The sequence below is a fragment of the Erythrolamprus reginae genome, chromosome 4 (genome assembly GCF_031021105.1).
Source record: "Erythrolamprus reginae isolate rEryReg1 chromosome 4, rEryReg1.hap1, whole genome shotgun sequence".
Taxonomy (NCBI): domain Eukaryota; kingdom Metazoa; phylum Chordata; class Lepidosauria; order Squamata; family Dipsadidae; genus Erythrolamprus; species Erythrolamprus reginae.
This window is the reverse complement of record NC_091953.1, coordinates 4601086-4622013: the sequence shown is the minus strand read 5'-3', so window position 1 is coordinate 4622013 and position 20928 is coordinate 4601086. Positions and strand designations below refer to the sequence as shown.

The window sequence follows — 20928 nt, the reverse complement described above, 5'->3', positions numbered from 1 at the left end:
CTCGGGGCGGCTCACAATAGTGATAAAAACAATACATAATGACAAATCTAATAATTAGAATCTAAAATAGCAATTATACATATAAAAATCTAAAAGAGAAACCCCAGTAAATAAAAACATACATACATTCATATTGTGCACAGAAACTACATAGGCAAGGGGAAAGAATGTCTCAGTTCCCCCAAGCTTGACGAGAGATGGGTGGGAGCAGTCCTAATCTCCGGGGGGAGCTGACTCCAGAGGGTCGGGGCCGCCACAGAGAAGGCTCTTCCCCTGGGTCCCGCCAGACGGCATTGTTTAGTCGACGGGACCCGGAGGAGACCAACTCTGTGGGACCTAACCGGTCGCTGGGATTCGTGCGGCAGAAGGCGGTCTCGCAGATAATCTGGTCCAGTGCCATGAAGGGCTTTATATGTCATAACCAACACTTTGAATTGTGACCGGAAACTGATCGGCAACTAATGCAGACTGTGGAGTATTGGAGTAACATGGGCATATTTAGAGAAGCCCATGATTGCTCTTGCAGCTGCATTCTGCACGATCTGAAGTTTCTGAACACTCTTCAAAGGTAGGCCCATGTAGAGAGCATTACAGTAGTCGAACCTTGAGGTGATGAGGGCAGGAGTGACTGTGAGCAGTGAGTCCTGGTCCAAGTAGGGCCGCAACTGGTGCACCAGGCGAACCTGGGCAAACGCCCCCCTCGCCACAGCTGAAAGATGTTTCTCTAATGTGAGCTGTGGATCGAGGAGGACACCCAAGTTGCGGACCCTCTCCGAGGGGGTCAATAATTCCCCCCCCCCAGGGTGATGGACGGACAGATGGAATTGTCCTTGGGAGGCAAAACCCACAGCCACTCCGTCTTATCCGGGTTGAGTTTGAATCTGTTGAAACCCATCCAGGCCCCAACGGACTCCAGACACCGGCACATCACTTCCACTGCTTCGTTGACTGGACATAGGGTGGAGATGTAAAGCTGGGTATCATCAGCCTACTGATGATACCTCACCCCATGCCCTTGGATGATCTCACTTATTAGTCGTAAGTTGAGGACCAGCTTTACTTCCAGTAAGCCCATCCATGGATAAGCTGACTCTTAAATTTTTAAGCAAAATAACCCCGAAAAATGGATTACCGCGGATTACCCAGGAGTAAGCCAATTGTAAACATTAAGCCCAATGAAAATTTCAAAGATCTGCTTATCTGTGGATGGGCTTATCCATGAATATATACGGTAATATCTCTAGTCCAGCAGGCCGTGAAATCATTAATTCTTTTAAACTCATGAATCTTCCTGCAAAACGGGTTGTTTTGGATTGAAGTGAAGGGTTGAGAATCATTAATATTCTAATATGCCTAGGCCTTCTTCAGAGTAACCCCGTTGCTTTACTTTTTCACTTTTTATAAGCCTTCTTAAACCAGGAATTTAAATGTCTGCTTACTTAAGAGATTTGCAAGCCAATTAATTGAATTCCTAATCCTCCACTGCTGCAAAGGTTTTTCAGCTGCTTATTATTAAAAAAAATTGCAGAAAATAGCTTCTATTATATTTGTATTTGTATTTATTAGATTTGTATGCCTCCCCTCTTCGAAGACTGGGGCGGCTAACAACAATATAAAAAGACAATGTAAACAAATCTTATATTAAAAACAATCTAAAAAAACCCAATTTAAAGAACCACTCATATATACAAGTTAAGAGGTGATTTTCCTTAAATTGGTGACCCGTTGATGTGTAAGGATCACAAGGCCAAGGAGCATAGCTGGATTTAACTCTGCAAAACTTTATCTCTGTTTTGCTAACTTTAAGTCGTGTGGATCGCAGAATTCCCCAGCCAGAATGACAAGAAACGTCGCGAAAACGGGGCAAATTCATTGAACAACTGCCTTTCTTAACAATAGAAACATAGAAGACTGACGGCAGAAAAAGACCTCATGGTCCATCTCCTCTGCCCTTATACCCTTTCCTGTATTTTATCTTACAATGGATATATGTTTATCCCAGGCATGTTTAAATTCAGTTACTGTAGATTTACCAACCACATCTGCTGGAAGTTTGTTCCAAGGATCTACTACTCTTTCAGTGAAATAATATTTTCTCACGTTGCTTTTGATCTTTCCCCCAGCTAACTTCAGATTGTGCCCCCTTGTTCTTGTGTTCACTTTTCTATTAAAAACACTTCCCTCCTGAACCTTATTTAACCCTTTAACATATTTAAATGTTTCGATCATGTCCCCCCTTTTCCTTCTGTCCTCCAAACTATACAGATTGAGTTCATGAAGTCTTTCCTGATACGTTTTATGCTTAAGACCTTCCACCATTCTTGTAGCTCGTCTTTGGACCCGTTCAATTTTGTCAATATCTTTTTGTAGGTGAGGTCTCCAGAACTGAACACAGTATTCCAAATGTGGTCTCACCAGCACTCTATATAAGGGAATCACAATCTCCCTCTTCCTGCTTGTTATACCTCTAGCTATGCAGCCAAGCATCCTACTTGCTTTTCCTACTGCCCGACCACACTGCTCACCCATTTTGAGACTGTCAGAAATCACGACCCCTTCTCTTCTGAATAGAACATTTGGTTGTAAGTCAAGGGCTATATGTCAACCCAAGGAGTCTTAGCAGATCCTGGGATTTTCTGCCACTCCTGGATCAACCAATGGAGAGATTGAGGAGGGACTTTGAATGGATAAAAGCAAATGTTGTGTTTCCTTCCTTGATTTTGCAAAGAGAAAACCCAGCAGGAGATGGGGGCTCAGTTAAAAAGTCCTGGTAAGGTCTATAGAAAGACTTTTGGTTTTTTTTTTTAAGTGGCTTGCTTAGATTCTCAAAACATTCTGAATTGAATTAGTTAAAGACTTAATATCTACAGAAGCCCAGCATGCTAAATGGAGTTAGTTTATTCCTGGCTTAGCATTTTGCATTGATTTGGTCCCAGGTTAATTTCTGACTCAGTATCTTGTGTGAATCCAGTAAACAGGTTAATTACATTTGCAACTTAAGCCAAAATGCAAGTGTCTTTGTTGCTGGGGTGTGTGTTGTGCTGAAGTGAATCCAGCTTAATGTGGACTGTAAACCACAATTTATAATTGATATATAATAAGGAGATATATAGAGTTTGCTTTTTGATTCACCAGAAATGCAAACAAAATGGAAATGTTCCACTATGTAAACATTTTCCTTTCTTTTTCTATTTTCTTTTTCTTCTATTTTATTTTCTCTCTTTTTCTCTCTGTCCATCTTTCTTGTTTCTCTTTCTTCTCTTTTGCTAGGTTTTTCCTTTTGTTTTTCTTCTCCCTACCCTTTCTTTTCTTTCTCTTAATTACATGTTTGTAATATCTATCTATCTATCTATCTATCTATCTATCTATCTATCTATCTATCTATCTATCTATCTATCTATCTATCTATGTATTAGATTTGTATGCTGCCCCTCTCCGTAGACTCGGGGCTGCTCACAACAATAGTCATTTACTATTCTTTTTAAATTGTATTGTTTTTCTATTTGTGAATAAAAACTTATTAAAAAAAATAAACCACAATTTATGGCTTAATGCGTTCTACATTCTCAGTTCAGCAATCTATAGCTAAGGAAATCGTGGCTTGGTATTTAATTTGAAACTGGCCATAATGTGGCTGGTTTGATGGTGGTTTATTGAATATTAAAGGTAGTCCTTGATGTACAACCACAATTGAGCCCAGAACTTGTGTTACTAATTGAGAAATTTGTTAAGTGAATTTTGTCCCCTTTCTTGCCACAATTGTTATTTATTTATTTATTTATTTATTTATTTATTTATTTATTTATTTATTTATTTATTTATTCCTTCCTTCCTTCCTTCCTTCATTCATTCATTCATTCATTCATTTATTTATTTTGTCCAATACACAATGAGAGTTTTAGTGGGTATATATATCTATATCTATACACACATAGTAAAATACATGATGAAAGTTATAGAGGAGATACTCATAGTAAAATATATCTATGAAAGAATAGAAGAAGAGATATAGGAATACAAGAAAGGAATAGGAGATATAGGAGAGCAATAGGACAGGGGACGGAAGGCACTCTAGTGCACTTGTACTCGCCCCTTACTGACCTCTTAGGAATCTAGATAGGTCAACCGTAGATAATCTAAGGGTAAAGTGTTGGGGGTTTGGGGATGACACTATGGAGTCCGGCAACGCTTCGACAACTCGGTTACTGAAGTCATATTTTTTACAGTCAAGTTTGGAGCGGTTAATATTAAGTTTAAATCTGTTGTGTGCTCTTGTGTTGTTGTGGTTGAAGCTGAAGTAGTCGCCAACAGGCAGGACGTTGCAGCATATGATCTTGTGGGCAATACTTAGATCTTGTTTAAGGCATCGTAGTTCTAAGCTTTCTAGACCCAGGATTTTAAGTCTAGTTTCTTAGGGTATTCTATTTCGAGTGGAGGAGTGAAGGGCTTTTCTGGTGAAGTATCTTTGGACATTTTCAAGGGTGTTGATGTCTGAGATGCGATATGGGTGAACCACTGCAGTTGTTAACACGGGTTGTTAAGTGAATTTGGCTTCCCCATTTTCTTTGCTTGTCAGAAGGTGGCAAAAGGGGGGTCCATATGACCCCGGGACACTGGAGCTGTTGTAAATATGAACCAGTTGTCATATTGAAGGTGAATCACACTGAAAAGGTCGTAAGTGTGAAAAAAAGCCCCAAGTGACTTTTGTCAGTACCATTATAACTTTGAACATCACTAAATTAATTGTTATAGGTCGAAGACTACCTCTATTGATAGTTACTAAGAGGGTGCTCCAAATTAATGGTCTATTTAGCAGCAGTTTGTTTGTTTGTTTGTTTATTGATTGATTGATTGATTTATTGATTTATCAAATTTGTATGCCGCCCCTCTCCGCAGACTTGGGGCGGCTAACAACAGTAATAAAAAAAATTAAACAAATCTAATATTTAAGTTAATTTTAAAAAGAAACCCCAATTTAAGAGACCAATTTAAGAGTTGTTAAGTGGATGTAGCGGTCATTAAGCAAATCCATTATTCACTATTGGGTGTTTTGGGTGGTGGTGTTTTTTTACAGTAAAATCTGGTTTCTGGCAAAAAAAATGTAAATTGCTGGCCGTCAGGTGGCGAAGAAATTCATTACAAAAATAATAACTCTCCTGAATTAATTTTATTTTGCTTAATTTGGTTTCTTTTTTCACGACAGCCAATAAGAAGAAGGAGAAAGAACGGCCAGAGATATCCCTCCCGTCGGACTTCGAACACACGATCCATGTTGGATTTGATGCTGTGACAGGCGAATTTACAGTAAGAACGGCAGGCTTCGCTCCCTAGTATATTCCACTCGTGGAATAACCTTGTGGTACAAATCACAATAGTTGTGTAAACTCCGTGGCTCCCACCTCATCATTTCTTTGCTATTCTGACCTCTTGGCCTATGGGCTGAGCAATTCTGGAAGTTGAAATCCTCATATCTTAAAAAAGTTCTTAAAAGTTTTAGAAATAATTTTCTCTTCTCCTGCTTAAGGCGTGAAGAATGCAAACTCCTATTGCGATTGTGCACTGCTGGGTTAAATTCTTACCTTAAGCAGGAGAAAATGTTGCTTGTCAGAAGTTTGTAAAAGGTGATTGGATCACTCGGGGACTCCATAGAAATCCAATCCAATCAATCAATCAATCAATCAATAAGAGGAAGGAAGGAAGGAAGGAAGGAACCTTTAAGAAGGAAGGAAGGAAGAAAGAAGGAAAGAAAGAAAGAAAGAAAGAAGGAAGGAAAGAAAAAAGGAAGGAAGGAAGGAAGAGAAAGAAAGAGAAAGGCAGAAAGAAGAAAGAAAGAAAGAAAGAAAGAGTCAGGCAGACAGAGAAAGAAAGGAAAAGAGAGAGAGAGGCAAAGAAATAAATAAATAAAGAAGAAAGAAATAGAGAGAGAGAAAAGAAAGAGCGGGACAGAGAGAAAGATAGAGAAAAAGAAAGAGAAAAGAAGAAAAAAAGAAAGAAAGAAGGAAGGAAGGAACCTTTAAGAAGGAAGGAAGGAAGAAAGAAGGAAAGAAAGAAAAAAAGGAAGGAAGGAAGAGAAAGAAAGAAAGAAAGAAAGAAAGGAAAGGCAGAAAGAAGAAAGAAAGAAAGAGTCAGGCAGACAGACAAAGAAAGAAAGGAAAAGAGAGAGAGGCAAAGAAATAAAGAAAGAAAGAAAGAAGAAAGAAATAGAGAGAGAGAGAGAAAAGAAAGAGCGGGACAGAGAGAAAGATAGAGAAAAAGAAAGAGAAAAGAAGAAATAAAAAAAGAAGGAAGGAAGGAACCTTTAAGAAGGAAGGAAGGAAGAAAGAAAGAAGGAAAGAAAGGAAGGAAGGAAGGAAGAGAAAGAAAAAGAGGCAGAAAGAAGAAAGAAAGAGAGAAAGAAAGAAAGAAAGAAAGTGTCAGGCAGACAGAGAAAGAAAGGAAAAGAGAGAGAGGCAAAGAAATAAAGAAAGAAAGAAGAAAGAAATAGAGAGAGAGAGAGAAAAGAAAGAGCAGGACAGAGAGAAAGAAAGAGAAAAAGAAAAAAGAAAGAAAGAAAGAAAAAAGAAAGAAAGAAATCCATAGCCTTGAATATATACACTTTTTTTGGTAGGATGTTTTTGCTTTTTAGTATGCTGCCTAGATGTGCCATAGCTTTCCTCCCCAGGAGAGGAGCCATAGTAGACACTAATAGTTCTTTCTTAAAAATTGCTATTTCCAGGGCATGCCGGAACAATGGGCCCGCTTGCTCCAGACGTCCAACATCACCAAACTGGAGCAGAAGAAGAATCCTCAAGCCGTCCTGGACGTTCTCGAATTCTACAATTCCAAAAAGACCTCAAACAGCCAGAAATACATGAGTTTCACAGGTAGGTTAACCTTGTTTTCAGACCACATCGGGAAGGCTGTTCTTGTGGAGGTGGTGGATGGGCCTTGATAGACTTTGCATGTTCTGAGATCTCCAGAGAACGTGCGTTGATCTTGGTCAATCGGCTAAGGAATAAATTCAGGTGGTCCTTAACTTACGACGGCTCATTTAGTGAATGCCCGAAGTTATGATGGCACTGTGAGTTACGACCATTTTTCATGCTTACAGATGTGCGCTCCATGCTCTCATGATCAAAACTCAGACGCTTGGCAACCGGCTCATATTTATTTATTTATTTATCCCCCCCCCAATTTTTAAAAAAAATTTTCTCTCCAATCATACAATACAATTAAAAAATACCAATAACATCAAGTTGCTTTGTATTAAATTCATTTTACAAATTATGGTATGCGCGAACCAGTGCTGCCACCTTGACTTTTAACATCTGGATAAAAAAATAGCTGCTCACTTTCTTAATTATGGTTTTTAATTATGATAGGGGATTTAGTTTTTTAATATTAGATTTGTGCCATTATAATATTGTTTTTATCATTGTTGTGAGCCACCCCGAGTCTTCGGAGAGGGGCGGCATACAAATCTAATAAATTATAAATTATAATTATAATTATAATGATTATTATAATTATAATTATGTTATACAAAAATGCTAAAAACTAAAACTTCTTTTAAGCTGTTCAATATTTTAATTGTCTCAAATTGAATAGGCTCATATTTATGACCACTGTCGTGTCTCGGGGTCACCTGGTTTACTTTTGAAACTTTTCCCAAATGGCTTCTGACAAGGAAAATCAATGGAGAAGATTCACTTAAGAACCGTTGTTACTAACCTAAATTCGCTTAACAATTCTGGCATGGAAGCCATAAAATAGGTCAAAGCTCACTTAACAACTGCCTTGCTTAGCAACTTAGAAATTTTGGGCTCTATTGTGATCGTAATGCGAGGGCTACCTGTAATAATAATAATAAAAACAACAGAGTTGGAAGGGACCTTGGAGGTCTTCTAGTCTAACCCCCTGCTTAGGCAGGAAACCCTACACTACTTCAAATGGTTATCCAAAATCTTAAAAACTTCTAGTGTTGGAGAATTCACAACTTCTGGAGGCAAGCTGTTCCACTGGTCAATTGTTCTAACTGCCAGGAAATTTCTTCTGAGTTCCTAAGTTGCTTCTCTCCTTGTTTAGTTTCCACCCATTGCTTCTTGTTTCTACCCTCAGGTGCTTTGGAGAATAGCTTCATTTTTTAGAAATATAGAAACATAGAAGACTGATGGCAGAAAAAGACCTCATGGTCCACCCAGTCTGCCCTTATACTATTTCCTGTATTTTATCTTACAATGGATATATGTTTATCCCAGGCATGTTTAAATTCAGTTACTGTGGATTTACCAACCACGTCTGCTGGAAGTTTGTTCCAAGGATCTACTACTTTTTTCAGTAAAATAATATTTTCTCATGTTGCTTTTGATCTTTCCCCCAACTAACTTCAGATTGTGTCCCCTTGTTCTTGTGTTCACTTTACTATTAAAAACACTTCCCTCCTGGACCTTATTTAACCCTTTAACATATTGAAATGTTTCTTCTTCTTTATGGCAACCCCTGAGATATTGGAAGACTGCTATCCTGTCTCCCCTGGTCCTTCTTTTCATTAAACTAGCCATGTCCAGTTCCTGCAACCGTTCTTCCTATGTTTTAGCCTCCAGTCCCCTGATCCTCTTTGTTGCTCTTCTCTGCACTTTTTCTAGAGTCTCAACATCCGTTTTTGCATCGTGGCGACCAAAACTGAATGCAGTATTCCATGTGTGGCCTTACCAAGGCCTTATAAAGTGATATTAACACTTTGCATGTCTCTGGCTTCTGAGTCTAATTTCTGTGTTTATCTAAGTTATATAATTCCTCCCACTCTCATTCACCATGATCCATCTGGTGCAGAGAAGTATTTCATGAGAACTAATCTCAAAATAAACTGTTGGTCTTTGTTGCACTGTAAATGACACAGTCATAATTTTGAAAATCAGAACAGCTTGAGCACTGACGTAATGTTTGGGACAACCGATCAACAACAAATTTAAAAGGTCTGAAGGTCTGAATTCAAAATACCTGAATAAAAATACTACTCGCTATTAGAAAAGCAGAATCTTAGATGAAGATGGTTAGATCATTCACTGTGTGACTTAAAACCTGTACAGACTAAAGAGACTTGTAGGATCAGGCTTGGAATACGACATCCAGTTTTGGTCACAACAATGCAAAAAGGATGTTGAGACTCTGGAAAGACTGCAGAGAAAGAGCAAGAAAAGTTAATAGGGGACTGGAGGATAAAACATATGAAGAACGGTTGCAGGAACTGGGTATGCCTCATTAGAAACATAGAAGACTGACGGCAGAAAAAGACCTCATGAGCCATCTAGTCTGCCCTTATACTATTTTTCGAATTTTATCTTAGGATGGATCTATGTTTATCCCAGGCATGTTTAAATTCAGTTCCTGTGGATTTACCAACCACGTCTGCTGGAAGTTTGTTCCAAGCATCTACTACTCTTTCTGTAAAATAATATTTTCTCACGTTGCTTCTGATCTTTCCCCCAACTAACTTCAGATTGTGTCCCCTTCTTCTTGTCTGCTGGAAGTTTGTTCCAAGCATCTACTACTCTTTCAATAAAATAATATTTTCTCATGTCCCTTGATCTTTCCCCCAACTAACTTCAGATTGTGTCCCCTTGTTCTTGTGTTCACTTTCCTATTAAAAACACTTCCCTCCTGAACCTTATTTAACCCTTTGACATATTTAAATGTTTCGATCATGTCCCCCCTTTTCCTTCTGTCCTCCAGACTATACAGATGGAGTTCATGAAGTCTTTCCTGATACGTTTTATGCTTAAGACCTTCCACCATTCTTGTAGCCCGTCTTTGGACCCGTTCAATTTGATCAATATCTTTTTGTAGGTGAGGTCTCCAGAACTGGACACAGTATTCCAAATGTGGTCTCACCAGCGCTCTATATAGCGGGATCACAATCTCCCTCTTCCTGCTTGTTATACCTCCAGCTATGCAGCCAAGCATCCTACTTGCTTTTCCTACCGCCCAACCACACTGCTCACCCATTTTGAGACTGTCAGAAATCACGACCCCTAAATCCTTCTCTTCTGAAGTTTTTGCTAACACAGAACTGCCAATGCAATCCTCAGATTGAGGATTCCTTTTCCCCAAGTGCATTATTTTACATTTGGAAACATCTAGTCCGCCCTTATACTATTTCCTGTATTTTATCTTAGGATGGATAGATGTTTATCCCAGGCATGTTTAAATTCAGATCCTGTGGATTTACCAACCATGTCTGCTGGAAGTTTGTTCCAAGCATCTACTCCTCTTTCAGTAAAATAATATTTTCTCACGTTGCTTCTGATCTTTCCCCCAACTAACCTCAGATTGTGCCCCCTTGTTTCCTATTAAAAACACTTCCCTCCTGAACCTTATTTAACCCTTTAACATATTTAAATGTTTCAATCGTATCCCCCCTTTTCCTTCTGTCCTCCAGACTATACAGATGGAGTTCATGAAGTCTTTCCTGATAAGTTTTATGCTTAAGACCTTCCACCATTTTTGCAGCCCGTCTTTGGACCCTTTCAATTTTATCAACATCAGGTTTAATGAAGGGAAGGATTAGGGGTGACACGATTGCAGTCTTCCAATATTTGAGGGCCTGTCACAAAGAAGAGGGAATCAAGCTATTCTCCAAACCCCTGAAGACAAGAAGAAACAGATGGGGAACTAATCAAACAGAGACGCAACCTGGAAATTAAGGAGAAATTTCCTAACAGTGATAACAATGAATCCATAGAAAATCTTGAAATGGTAGAAGGTTTCCTGCTTGAGTTGAGGGTTTGACTAGAAGGCCTTCAAGGTTCCCTTCCAACTCTGTTATTTTATCATTGTAAGCTTCTTAACTATTCTGCCTTACGTGACGTGAATCCCAAGAGGTATAGATATGTCAGGACTACTCTTCGGCATGGGAATTATGGGTATTGGAGTCTTCACACAAGCATACAACTAGATGCGCATTCTGAATGATTAAATTTTCTCCTTTTTAATGTTTCCCCCTTTTTTTGATGGTTTGAATTCGGTGGTCTCTGGCCTGCCTGATTATCTGACGAGGTTCTGTTTTGCTTTCAGAAAGATCTGCAGAAGATTATAACTCCTCAAATACTCTGGTGAGTCACATTTTGGCGCCTTAGATTTCCAAATGTTAAATTTGTCGTAGAATACGATGTGCGTAAATCCACAGTGAATTGTTACATCAGATCAGCTTTGAGGTTATGGAGAATCTGGGTGAATATATTGATTTTTCAAAGAACAGTTATAGGTCTATCTGGATGTTTATAATAATAATAATAATAATTATTATTATTATTATTTATTAAATTTGTATGCCGCCCCTCTCCGTAGACTCGGGGCGGCTCACAACAATAGTGGCAAAACAATGTACAGTAATACAAATCTCATAATTTAAACTAAAAACCCATAATTAAAAAACATGCACACAACACACCATACATAAACAATATAGGCCTGGGGAAGTTATTTCAGTTTCCCCATGCTTGACGGCAGAGGTGGGTTTTAAGGAGTTTACGAAAGGCAAGGACGGTGGGGGCAATTCTAATCTCAGGGGGGAGCTGGTTCCAGAGGGTCGGGGCCGCCACAGAGAAGGCTCTTCCCCTGGGACCCGCCAGATGACATTGTTTAGTCGACGGGACCCAGAGAAGGCCAACTCTGTGGGACCTAATAATATTCCAATATCTCAGGGGTTGCCACAAAGAATGAGGGGGGGTCAGATTATTCTCCAAAACACCTGAGGGCAGGACCAGAAGTAACACATATAACTAATCAAGGAGAGAAGCAACTTAGAACTAAGGAGAAATTTCCTGAAAGTGAGAACAATTAACAAGTGTATCAGTGGTTATTGAAACGGATGTCCAAGTGTCGCCTCTATATTGGTTGAGGCAGGCAGGGTTCCCTTGGGTACCATTTGTTGGGGGTCAAGGGAAATGGTTCTCTTTCTGCTCAAGATCCCCATGGACAATTGGTGGGCCAGTGCGTGACAAAGAATACTGGACTCTATGGACTTTGGCCAGATTCAGCAGGGCTCTTAACATAAAAGATTGACAGCAGAAAAAGACCTCATGGTCCATCTAGTCCGCCCTTATACTATTTCCTGTATTTTATCTTAGGATGGATATATGTTTATCCCAGGCATGTTTAAATTCAGTTACTGTGGATTTACCAACCACGTCTGCTGGAAGTTTGTTCCAAGCATCTACTACTCTTTCTGCAAAATAATATTTTCTCACGTTGCTTCTGATCTTTCCCCCAACTGACCTCAGATTGTGTCCCCTTGTTCTTGTGTTCACTTTCCTATTAAGAACACATCCCTCCTGAACCTTATTTAACCCTTTACAATATTTAATAATAATAATAATAATAATAATAATAATAATAATAATAATAATAATGATTTATTAGATTTGTATGCCGCTCCTCTCTGAAGACTTGGGGCGGCTCACAATAACAATAACAATACAGTACAAATCTAATGATTAAGACTATAGTTAAAACCCACTATCATTAAAAGACAATCAATGCTACACAATCATAACCATACTAAAGTCTTACTAGTCAGAAGGGGGTACATTAATTCCCCCATGGCTGGCAACATAAATGGGTCTTCAAAGTCTTGCGGAAGGCGAGGAGGGTGGGGGCAGTTTGAATCTCCGAGGGGGTAGTTGATTCCAGAGGGCCGGGGCCACCACCGAGAAGGCTCTTCTCCTAGGTCCCGCCAGATCTTTAATTGTTTCAATCATGCTCTTCTTATGTTCTTAAGAAATATCTGCCTCTCCCTAGGATCGAACTCACAGCCTCCTGATTGTGAGGCGAGAGTTCCACCTCTGATTGTGAGGCTGTTGGGGCCTGGATGGGTGTTAACAAACTCAAACTCAACCCAGACAAGACGGAGTGGCTGTGGGTCTTGCCTCCCAAGGACAATTCCATCTGTCTGTCCATTACCCTGCGGGGGGAACTACTGACCCCCTCAGAGAGAGTCCACAACTTGGGCGTCCTCCTCGATCCACAGCTGACATTGGAACATCATCTTTCGGCTGTGGCGAGGAGGGCGTTTGCCCAGGTTCGCCTGGTGCACCAGTTGCGGCCTTATTTGGACAGGGAATCATTGCTCACAGTCACTTCTGCCCTCATCACCTCGAGGTTCGATTACTGCAACGCTCTCTACATGGGGCTACCTTTGAAAAGTGTTCGGAAACTTCAGATCGTGCAGAATGCGGCTGCGAGAGCCATCGTGGGGCTTCCTAGATTCGCCCACGTTTCTGCAACACTTTGTGGCCTGCACTGGCTGCCAATCGGTTTCTGGTCACAATTCAAAGTGTTGGTAATGACCTTTAAAGCCCTACATGGCATTGGGCCAGAATACATCCGGAACCGCCTTCTACCGCACGAATCCCAGCGGCCGATAAGGTCCCACAGATTTGGCCTTTTCCGGGTCCCGTCGACCAAACAATGTCGTTTGGCGGGCCCAAGGGGAAGAGCCTTCTTTGTGGCGGCCCCGGCCCTCTGGAATCAACTCCCCCCAGAGATTAGAATGGCCCCCACCCTCCTTGTCTTTCTCAAATTACTCAAGACCCACCCTTATCGCCAGGCATGGGGGAGTTAGGATATTCCTTCCCCTAGGCCATTACAAGTTATTTATGGTATGTCTGTGTGTATGTTTGGTTTTTATAATAAGGGTTTTTAGTTGTTTTATTAATTGGATTGTACATGCTGTTTTTATCATTGTTGTTAGCCGCCCCGAGTCTGCGGAGAGGGGCGCCATACAAATCCAATAAATAATAAAAATAATAATAATAATACCACTCACTTAGCATCCGATACATCTTACAACTATAATTCCAGGCTTAATTACAGTCATAATTCGAGGACGGTTAGAAGTAAAATTCATGTCTCCTGCTTCCTGCATTTATCAAAAGAAACATGATCGCTTGGCCACGAGCGGTTTAGATCTGCCTTTATTAAAATGCATCGTCTTTAAGGCTATTGGCCAAGAGCCATAAATAATAGCAAATTTAGCTATTAAGGATCACGCTATAAGGGTAGGGTTGTTTCTGGGAGACCCTTTTGGATTGATTACACTTAATGGAGAGCTATTATCCAATTTTGCTGACCAGGTTATGACAGCCTATCTCACAGGCAGCCATCTATTATGGGACGAGCATAAATGCAAAGGAAGCAGGATTGACAGCCGTCCCAGGATGGACGCCTTTTACGCATGCCTTCCGATGTTGCGTGCCTGCGCAAAAGCTGTGTCCTGCAAAAGAGTGGCACTCATTACTCATTTTTGATGTGAGTGGTTGTCGACCAACTCTGGTAAGGAGAGACTCCGAGGAGGATGTGCCAGGCCCATCTTGGTCCCCTGGGCCAGTGGTTTTGCCAGCTGATGCAGGGAGGGAGAGTGAGGGATGAACCTGAAGGACCACCAGAGGTGGCAGAGATGTCAATGACAGTAGGGTCTGATTTAGAGGAGGAGGAGGAAGACTAAGATCCTTCGTTAGATGCCCACTTTATTATTATTAGTCTCCGGAGAGGGGCTGCATACAAATCCAATCAATCAATCAATCAATCAATCAATCAATCAATCAATAAGAAAGAAAGAAAGAAAGAAACAAACAAACAAACAAACAAACAAACATTATTTATTTATTATTATTTATTGGATTTGTATGCCGCCCCTCTCCGCAAACTCGGGGCGGTTAACAACAGTGATAAAAAACAGCATGTAACAATCCAATACTAAACAACTAAAAAAAACCTTATTATAAAACCAAACATACACACAAACATACCATGCGTAAATTGTAAAGGCCTAGGGGAAAAGAATATCTCAGTTCCCCCATGCCTGACGGCAGAGGTGGGTTTTAAGGAGCTTACGAAAGGCAAGGAGGTTGGGGGCAATTCTAATCTCTGGGGGGAGTTGGTTCCAAAGGGCCGGGGCCGCCATAGGGGCCGCCACAGAGCAGGCTCTTCTCCTTTCTTTAGAAGACTAAGAAAAAGACAAGAATACTTGGGTGGGAAAAGGAGGTAGTCTGTAGTTTGTTAAAAAAAAACTTCAGAAGAGAAGGATTTAGGGGTAGTGATTTCTGAGAGTCTCAAAATGGGTGAACAGTGCAGGCAGGCGGTAGGGAAAGCAAGTAGGATGCTTGGTTGCATAGTTAGGGTTATGACAAGCAGGAAGAGGGAGATTTTGTTCCCACTGTATAGAGCGCTGGTAAGACCACATTTAGAATACTGTGTCCAGTTCTGGAGACCTCACCTACAAAAAGATATTGACAAAGACGGGCTACAAGAATGGTGGAAGGTCTTAAGCATAAAACGTATCAGGAAAGACTTCATGAACTCCATCTGTATAGTCTGGAGGACAGAAGGGAAAGGGGGGACAGGATCAAAACATTTAAATACGTTAAAGAGTTAAATGAGTTCAGGAGGGAAGTGTTTTTAATAAGAAAGTGAACCCAAGAACAAGGGGGCCCAATCTGAGGTTAGTTGGGGGAAAGATCAGAAGTAACGTGAGAAAATATTATTTGACTGAAAGAGTAGTAGATGCTTGGAACAAACGTCCAGCAGATGTGGTTGGTCAATCCAAAGTCATTGAATTTAAACATGTTTGGGAGAAACATAGATCCATCCTAAGATAAAATACAGGAAATAGTGTAAAGGCTGTCTAGATCAGTGTTTCCCAACCTTGGCAACTTAGAGAGATCTGGACTTCAACTCCCAGAATTCCCCAGCCAGCATTCTGGGAGTTGAAGTCTAAATATCTTCAAGTTGCTAAGGTTGGTAAACACTGGCCTAGATGGACCATGAGGTCTTTTTCTGCCATCAATCTTCTATGTTTCTATGTTTCTAACTCTAGGGAATTGTTGACCACTCGCCATAAGTATTTAAGAGTGGCTGATGGGAAATTCGTGGTGGAGTTTCAACGCTTTGTAATGGAGTCCGTTGATGTTACCCAACTAGGTAATATCATCAGTGCTAGAAGGGAGGAGGATTTGTGGAGAAGGTGAATGGGAGGAAGAGGAGGAGAGGAGGAGGAGGAGGAGGAGTAGAAAGAGAAGAAGAAGGGGAGGATTGTGAAGTCCTTGGTGTTCTCTGAGCTTGGATGTTTTTATGGAGACATTTCATTACCCAACTATGTAATGTCATCAGTGCTAGGGACTACCTACTTGGGTAATGAAACAACTGAAGGGAAACCACCAAGCCCAGAGACAATCAAGTATCCCCTCTGGAGACCTTGCAGGTGAATGTCCGGTGGGGGCAAATGGGGGACCCAAGGGCTGGGGTTGTGGGGTAATTACCCAATAATGAGTACCTAATATGGGGGTGACCTCAGGGCTACTTGAGCAGCTGGAGGAGGGATTTAAATCTTCAAGGCCCAGCCTCCATCGATTCCTTCAGCCCTGGTGATTCCATAAATACCCTGGGGGTCCTCAGGAAAATGTCTTCACCATTGAAGGCTGATGGTGGGTCTGGAAGCCACTGCTGTGGAGCAAGGCTGCTGGGAAGATGCAGTCAATTAAGATGGGGGCTCATTTCCTGGGGGGCAGAGGAGGGGTCCCCAACACATGCCCCCCCCCGGCCCCCTACTGGCCGATGGCCTGTTTGAAACTGGGCTGCATGAATGATGGGCAAACATACATGTGTGAAGCTTCATTCACACAAATGGAGTTCATGCCCGAGCAATCTCTTCTTAAAACCTGCCTGGTTAATTGTTCACATTGTCGGGATTTTTTTCTTTCTTTCTTTCTTTCTTTCTTTCTTTCTTTCTTTCTTTCTCTCTCTCTCTCTCTCTCTCTCTTCCTTCCTTCCTTCCTCTTCCTTCCTTTCTTCTCCTTCCTTCTTTCCTTCCTTCTCGTTCCTTCCCCTTCCTTCCTTCCTTCCTTCCTTCCTTTCTTTCTTTCTTTCTTTCATTCCTTCCTTTCTTTTCCTTCCTTCCTTTCTCTTTCTTTCATTCCTTCCTTCCTTCTCCTTCCTTCCTTTCTTCTCCTCCCTCCTTCCTTCTCCTTCCTTCTTTTCTTCTCCTCCCTCCTTCCTTCCTTCCTTCCTTCCTTCTCCTTCCCTCCTCCCTCCCTCCTTCCTTCTCCTTCCTTCCTTCTCCTCCTTCCTTCCTTCTCCTTCCTTCCTTTCTTCTCCCTTCCTTCCTTCTCCTTCCTTCCTTCTCCTCCTTCCTTCCTTCCTTCCTTCCTTTCCTGTACCTTTGTATTTACTCCTGTTTAGGATTTTAATATTTAGGGTTTCTCCCATGTGTATTTTACTCAGCCGCCCTTAGTCTACTAATTAATTAATAAATAATAATAATAATAATAATAATAATATCCAAATAATTATAATAAGTAATAAATAAATAGGTAGAAAAAAAGGAGGCAGGAAGTAAGAGGCAGAGAAGAATTGAATCTGGCAGGAGTAAAAATAACACCTCGGGTCTGAACTTATGTTATTGATGACATTTTTCCCTTTAAAAAAAGCCCACTGAATCTTCAAGCCCCCAACAAACATGTTTGTGAAAGGAGCTATTTTTAAAACCCCAGCCTTTTCCAAAAAGCAGGTTATTATTTTTTTTTAAAAAGGCTGGCATCTTTATTTAACACGTTCAGATGAATCCAGTTCTCTCACTTCCAAGCAATAACGTTTATTTTTCACACGTAAGAGAGAAAAAGTGGTAGGATGACAAGGCTGGCTTGGCCTCAATTCTCAGGATTGTAGATTGTGCGAACTGCCCTGTCTCACATCTAAACCCGCAAATGTCAGTTTCATATGAATTTCTTAGCTGGGAAGAAAAACCATGGAATCTGTTCTCTTTCAAATTGCCAAAGAAGTCTTAAGAAAATCTTGGGAGAATCCTATTTCTCTGGTTAGTTTCTGCTATTTTAATGTTTTGTCACCATCCTTCAGCCCTGGGATACTAGAAACATAGAAGTCTGACGGCAGAAAAAGACCTCATGGTCCATCTAGTCTGCCCTTATACTATTTTTTGTATTTTATCTTAGGATGGATATATGTTTATCCCAGGCATGTTTAAATTCAGTGACTGTGGATTTACGAACGACGTCTGCTGGAAGTTTGTTCCAAGGATCTACTACTCTTTCAGTAAAATAATATTTTCTCATGCTGCTTTTGATCTTTCCCCCAACTAACTTCAGATTGTGTCCCCTTGTTCTTGTGTTCACTTTCCTATTAAAAACACTTTGCTCCTGGACCTTATTTAACCCTTTCACATATTTAAATGTTTCGATCATGTCCCCCCTTTTCCTTCTGTCCTCCAGACTATGCAGATTGAGTTCCTGAAGTCTTTCCTGATACGTTTTATGCTTAAGACCTTCCACCATTCTTGTAGCCCGTCTTTGGACCCGTTCAATTTTTTCAATATCTTTTTGTAGGTGAGGTCTCCAGAACTGGACACAGTATTCCAAATGTGGTCTCACCAGCCCTCTATACAGTGGAATCACAATCTCCCTCTTCATGCCTGGGATAAACATAGATCCATCCTAAGATAAAATACAGGAAATAGTATAAGGGCAGACTAGATAGACCACGTGGTCATTTTTTGCGGTCAATCTTCTATGTTTCTTTGTTTCCTGAATACAGTATTCCAAATATGGTCTCATATTGGGATGAAGAAGGACAAAAAATAGGATCTATCGCATTATATGAACACAAAAGCAAATTTTTGCAGACACCAAATTCCCCAGTTTTTCACATTGTCCTCCTTACTTGCTTCAAACTGAAGTCACGTTTCTTGCCCTCATGGTTTTGAAGTTATGAGCTGCACTGGGCTGATCCTTTTCTGGATTGCAAGCTAAGCATGGTTAAGGGTTGATATTTTCTAAGGAAGTCCTGTTTATCTTCTGCCTCTCCTTAGCTTTAAACCAAATTGCAGACAGTCTTCACTTAACAACTGATCAAAATTACCAGATTTGCTTAACAACCATGTCATTAACATAAGAACTTCAATTATTCACTTAGTGACTGTGGCAAGAAAGGTAAAGAAATGGGGACTTGTTTAGGAATTTGTTTAGGAATAAAATTGAACGGGTCCAAAGACGGGCTACAAGAATGGTGGAAGGTCTTAAGCATAAAACTTATCAGGAAAGACTTAATGAACTCAACCTGTATAGTCTGGAGGACAGAAGGGAAAGGGGGGACACGATAGAAACATTTAAATATGTTAAAGGGTTAAATAAAGGTTCAGGAGGGAAGTGTTTTTAATAGGAAAGTGAACACAAGAACAAGGGGACACAATCTGAGGTTAGCTGGGGGAAAGATCAGAAGCCACGTGAGAAAATATTATTTGACTGAGAGTAGTAGATGCTTGGAACAAACTTCCAGCAAACATAGTTGATCCTGCTATATAGAGCACTGGTGAGACCACATTTAGAATACTGTGTTCAGTTTGGAGTCCTCACCTACAAAAAGATATTGACAAAATTGATCCTTTTCTGGATTGCAAGCTAAGCATGGATACATACGGGTTGATATTTTCTAAGGAAGTCCCGTTTATCTTCTGCCTCTCCTTAACTTTAAACTAAATTACAAACAGTCTTCACTTAACAACTGATCAAAATTACCAGATTCACTTAATGACCAACATTATATGTTAAAGGGTTAAATAAAGTTCAGGAGGAAAGTGTTTTTAATAGGAAACAAGGGGGCACAATCTGAGGTTAGTTGGGGGAAAGATCAGAAGTAACATGAGAAAATATTATTTTACTGAAAGAGTAGTAGATGCTTGGAACAAACTCCCAGCCAACATGGTTGGTAAATCCACAGTAACTGAATTTAAACAAGCCTGGGATAAACATATATCCATCCTAAGATCAAATACAGGAAATAGTATAATAGTATGAGGTCTTTTTCTGCCGTCAATCTTCAATATTTCTATGTTTCATTTAACAAATGTTTTGCTTAGCAAACAAAAAATTGTGTCCGTACGTCGAGGACCACTCTGAAATGTCTTGTCTTGAAATCCCGGCTGTAAATTATTCTTTTTTTTTTCTTTGACCCTCCTGCCTCTAAGGATGGAAATGTTATCGGCTGCTTATAAAAACCACCCTGACATATTCATTACTCAGCAGGTGAATGGATGCACATCTTCAACAAAGCAATTTAAAAAAAAATAATAATTATATGCTCAGACACTGTTTTAATAAGCAGCAATAAATATTGTTGGCTTGGCTGCTGGCCAAGGCATCCTTTGTTAGTTTGGCAGAGGGAATTTGCCACGCTGAGAGAAAGTCCTTGATGTGATTACAGATTTACAGAGTTGGAAGGGACCCTATGGGTCATCTAGTCCAACCCCCGCCCAAGCAGGAGATCATACACCATATCTGACAAATGGCAGTCCAATCCCTTCTTGAAAGCTTCCAGTAATGAAGCTTCCACAACTTCTGAAAGCAACGGTTGATTATTCTCACTGTTTGGAAATTTCTCCTTATTTCCAGGTTGACTCTTGATCAGTTTCCATCCATTATTCCTTGTTAAGCAAAGCGCGCTTCCCCATGGCTAAAATTGGACACGATTCATATTCACATCTCCGGGTCCCGTCGACTAAACAATGTCATTTGGCGGGTCCCAGGGGAAGAGCCTTCTCTGTGGCGGCCCCGACTCTCTGGAACCAGCTCCCCCCCGGAGATTAGAACTGCCCCCACCCTCCTTGCCTTCCGTAAACTCCTTAAAACCCACCTTTGCCGCCAGGCATGGGGGAACTGAGATATCTCCCCCCGGGCCTATACAATTTATGTATGGTATGTTTGTATGTATGTCTGGTTAATAATGGGGTTTTTAAAATGTTTTTAAATTATTGGATTTGTTATGAATTGTTCTATTGCTGTTGTGAGCCGCCCCGAGTCTACGGAGATGGGCGGCATACGAATCGAATCGAATCGAATCGAATCGAATAAATAAATAAATAAATAAATAAATAAATAAATAAAT

The 20928-nt window shown here is 40.5% G+C and overlaps 1 protein-coding gene across 2 annotated transcripts in view; it reads left to right on the top strand.

Annotated features, from left to right (window-relative positions):
- The window catches only part of PAK1 (p21 (RAC1) activated kinase 1), a 56409-nt gene that overhangs the window by 8459 nt on the left and 27022 nt on the right, over nucleotides 1–20928 (top strand). The window contains exons 1-4 of one of the 2 annotated variants that reach the window (XM_070749505.1): nucleotides 2648–2770; nucleotides 5204–5304; nucleotides 6716–6863; nucleotides 11053–11090. In XM_070749505.1, coding sequence (XP_070605606.1) covers nucleotides 2746–2770; nucleotides 5204–5304; nucleotides 6716–6863; nucleotides 11053–11090 — 312 coding nt within the window. In that variant the 5' untranslated portion in view covers nucleotides 2648–2745. Of the gene's footprint in view, nucleotides 1–2647; nucleotides 2771–5203; nucleotides 5305–6715; nucleotides 6864–11052; nucleotides 11091–20928 lie in introns of those variants that run through there. The other variant, XM_070749504.1, reaches the window with a different exon arrangement.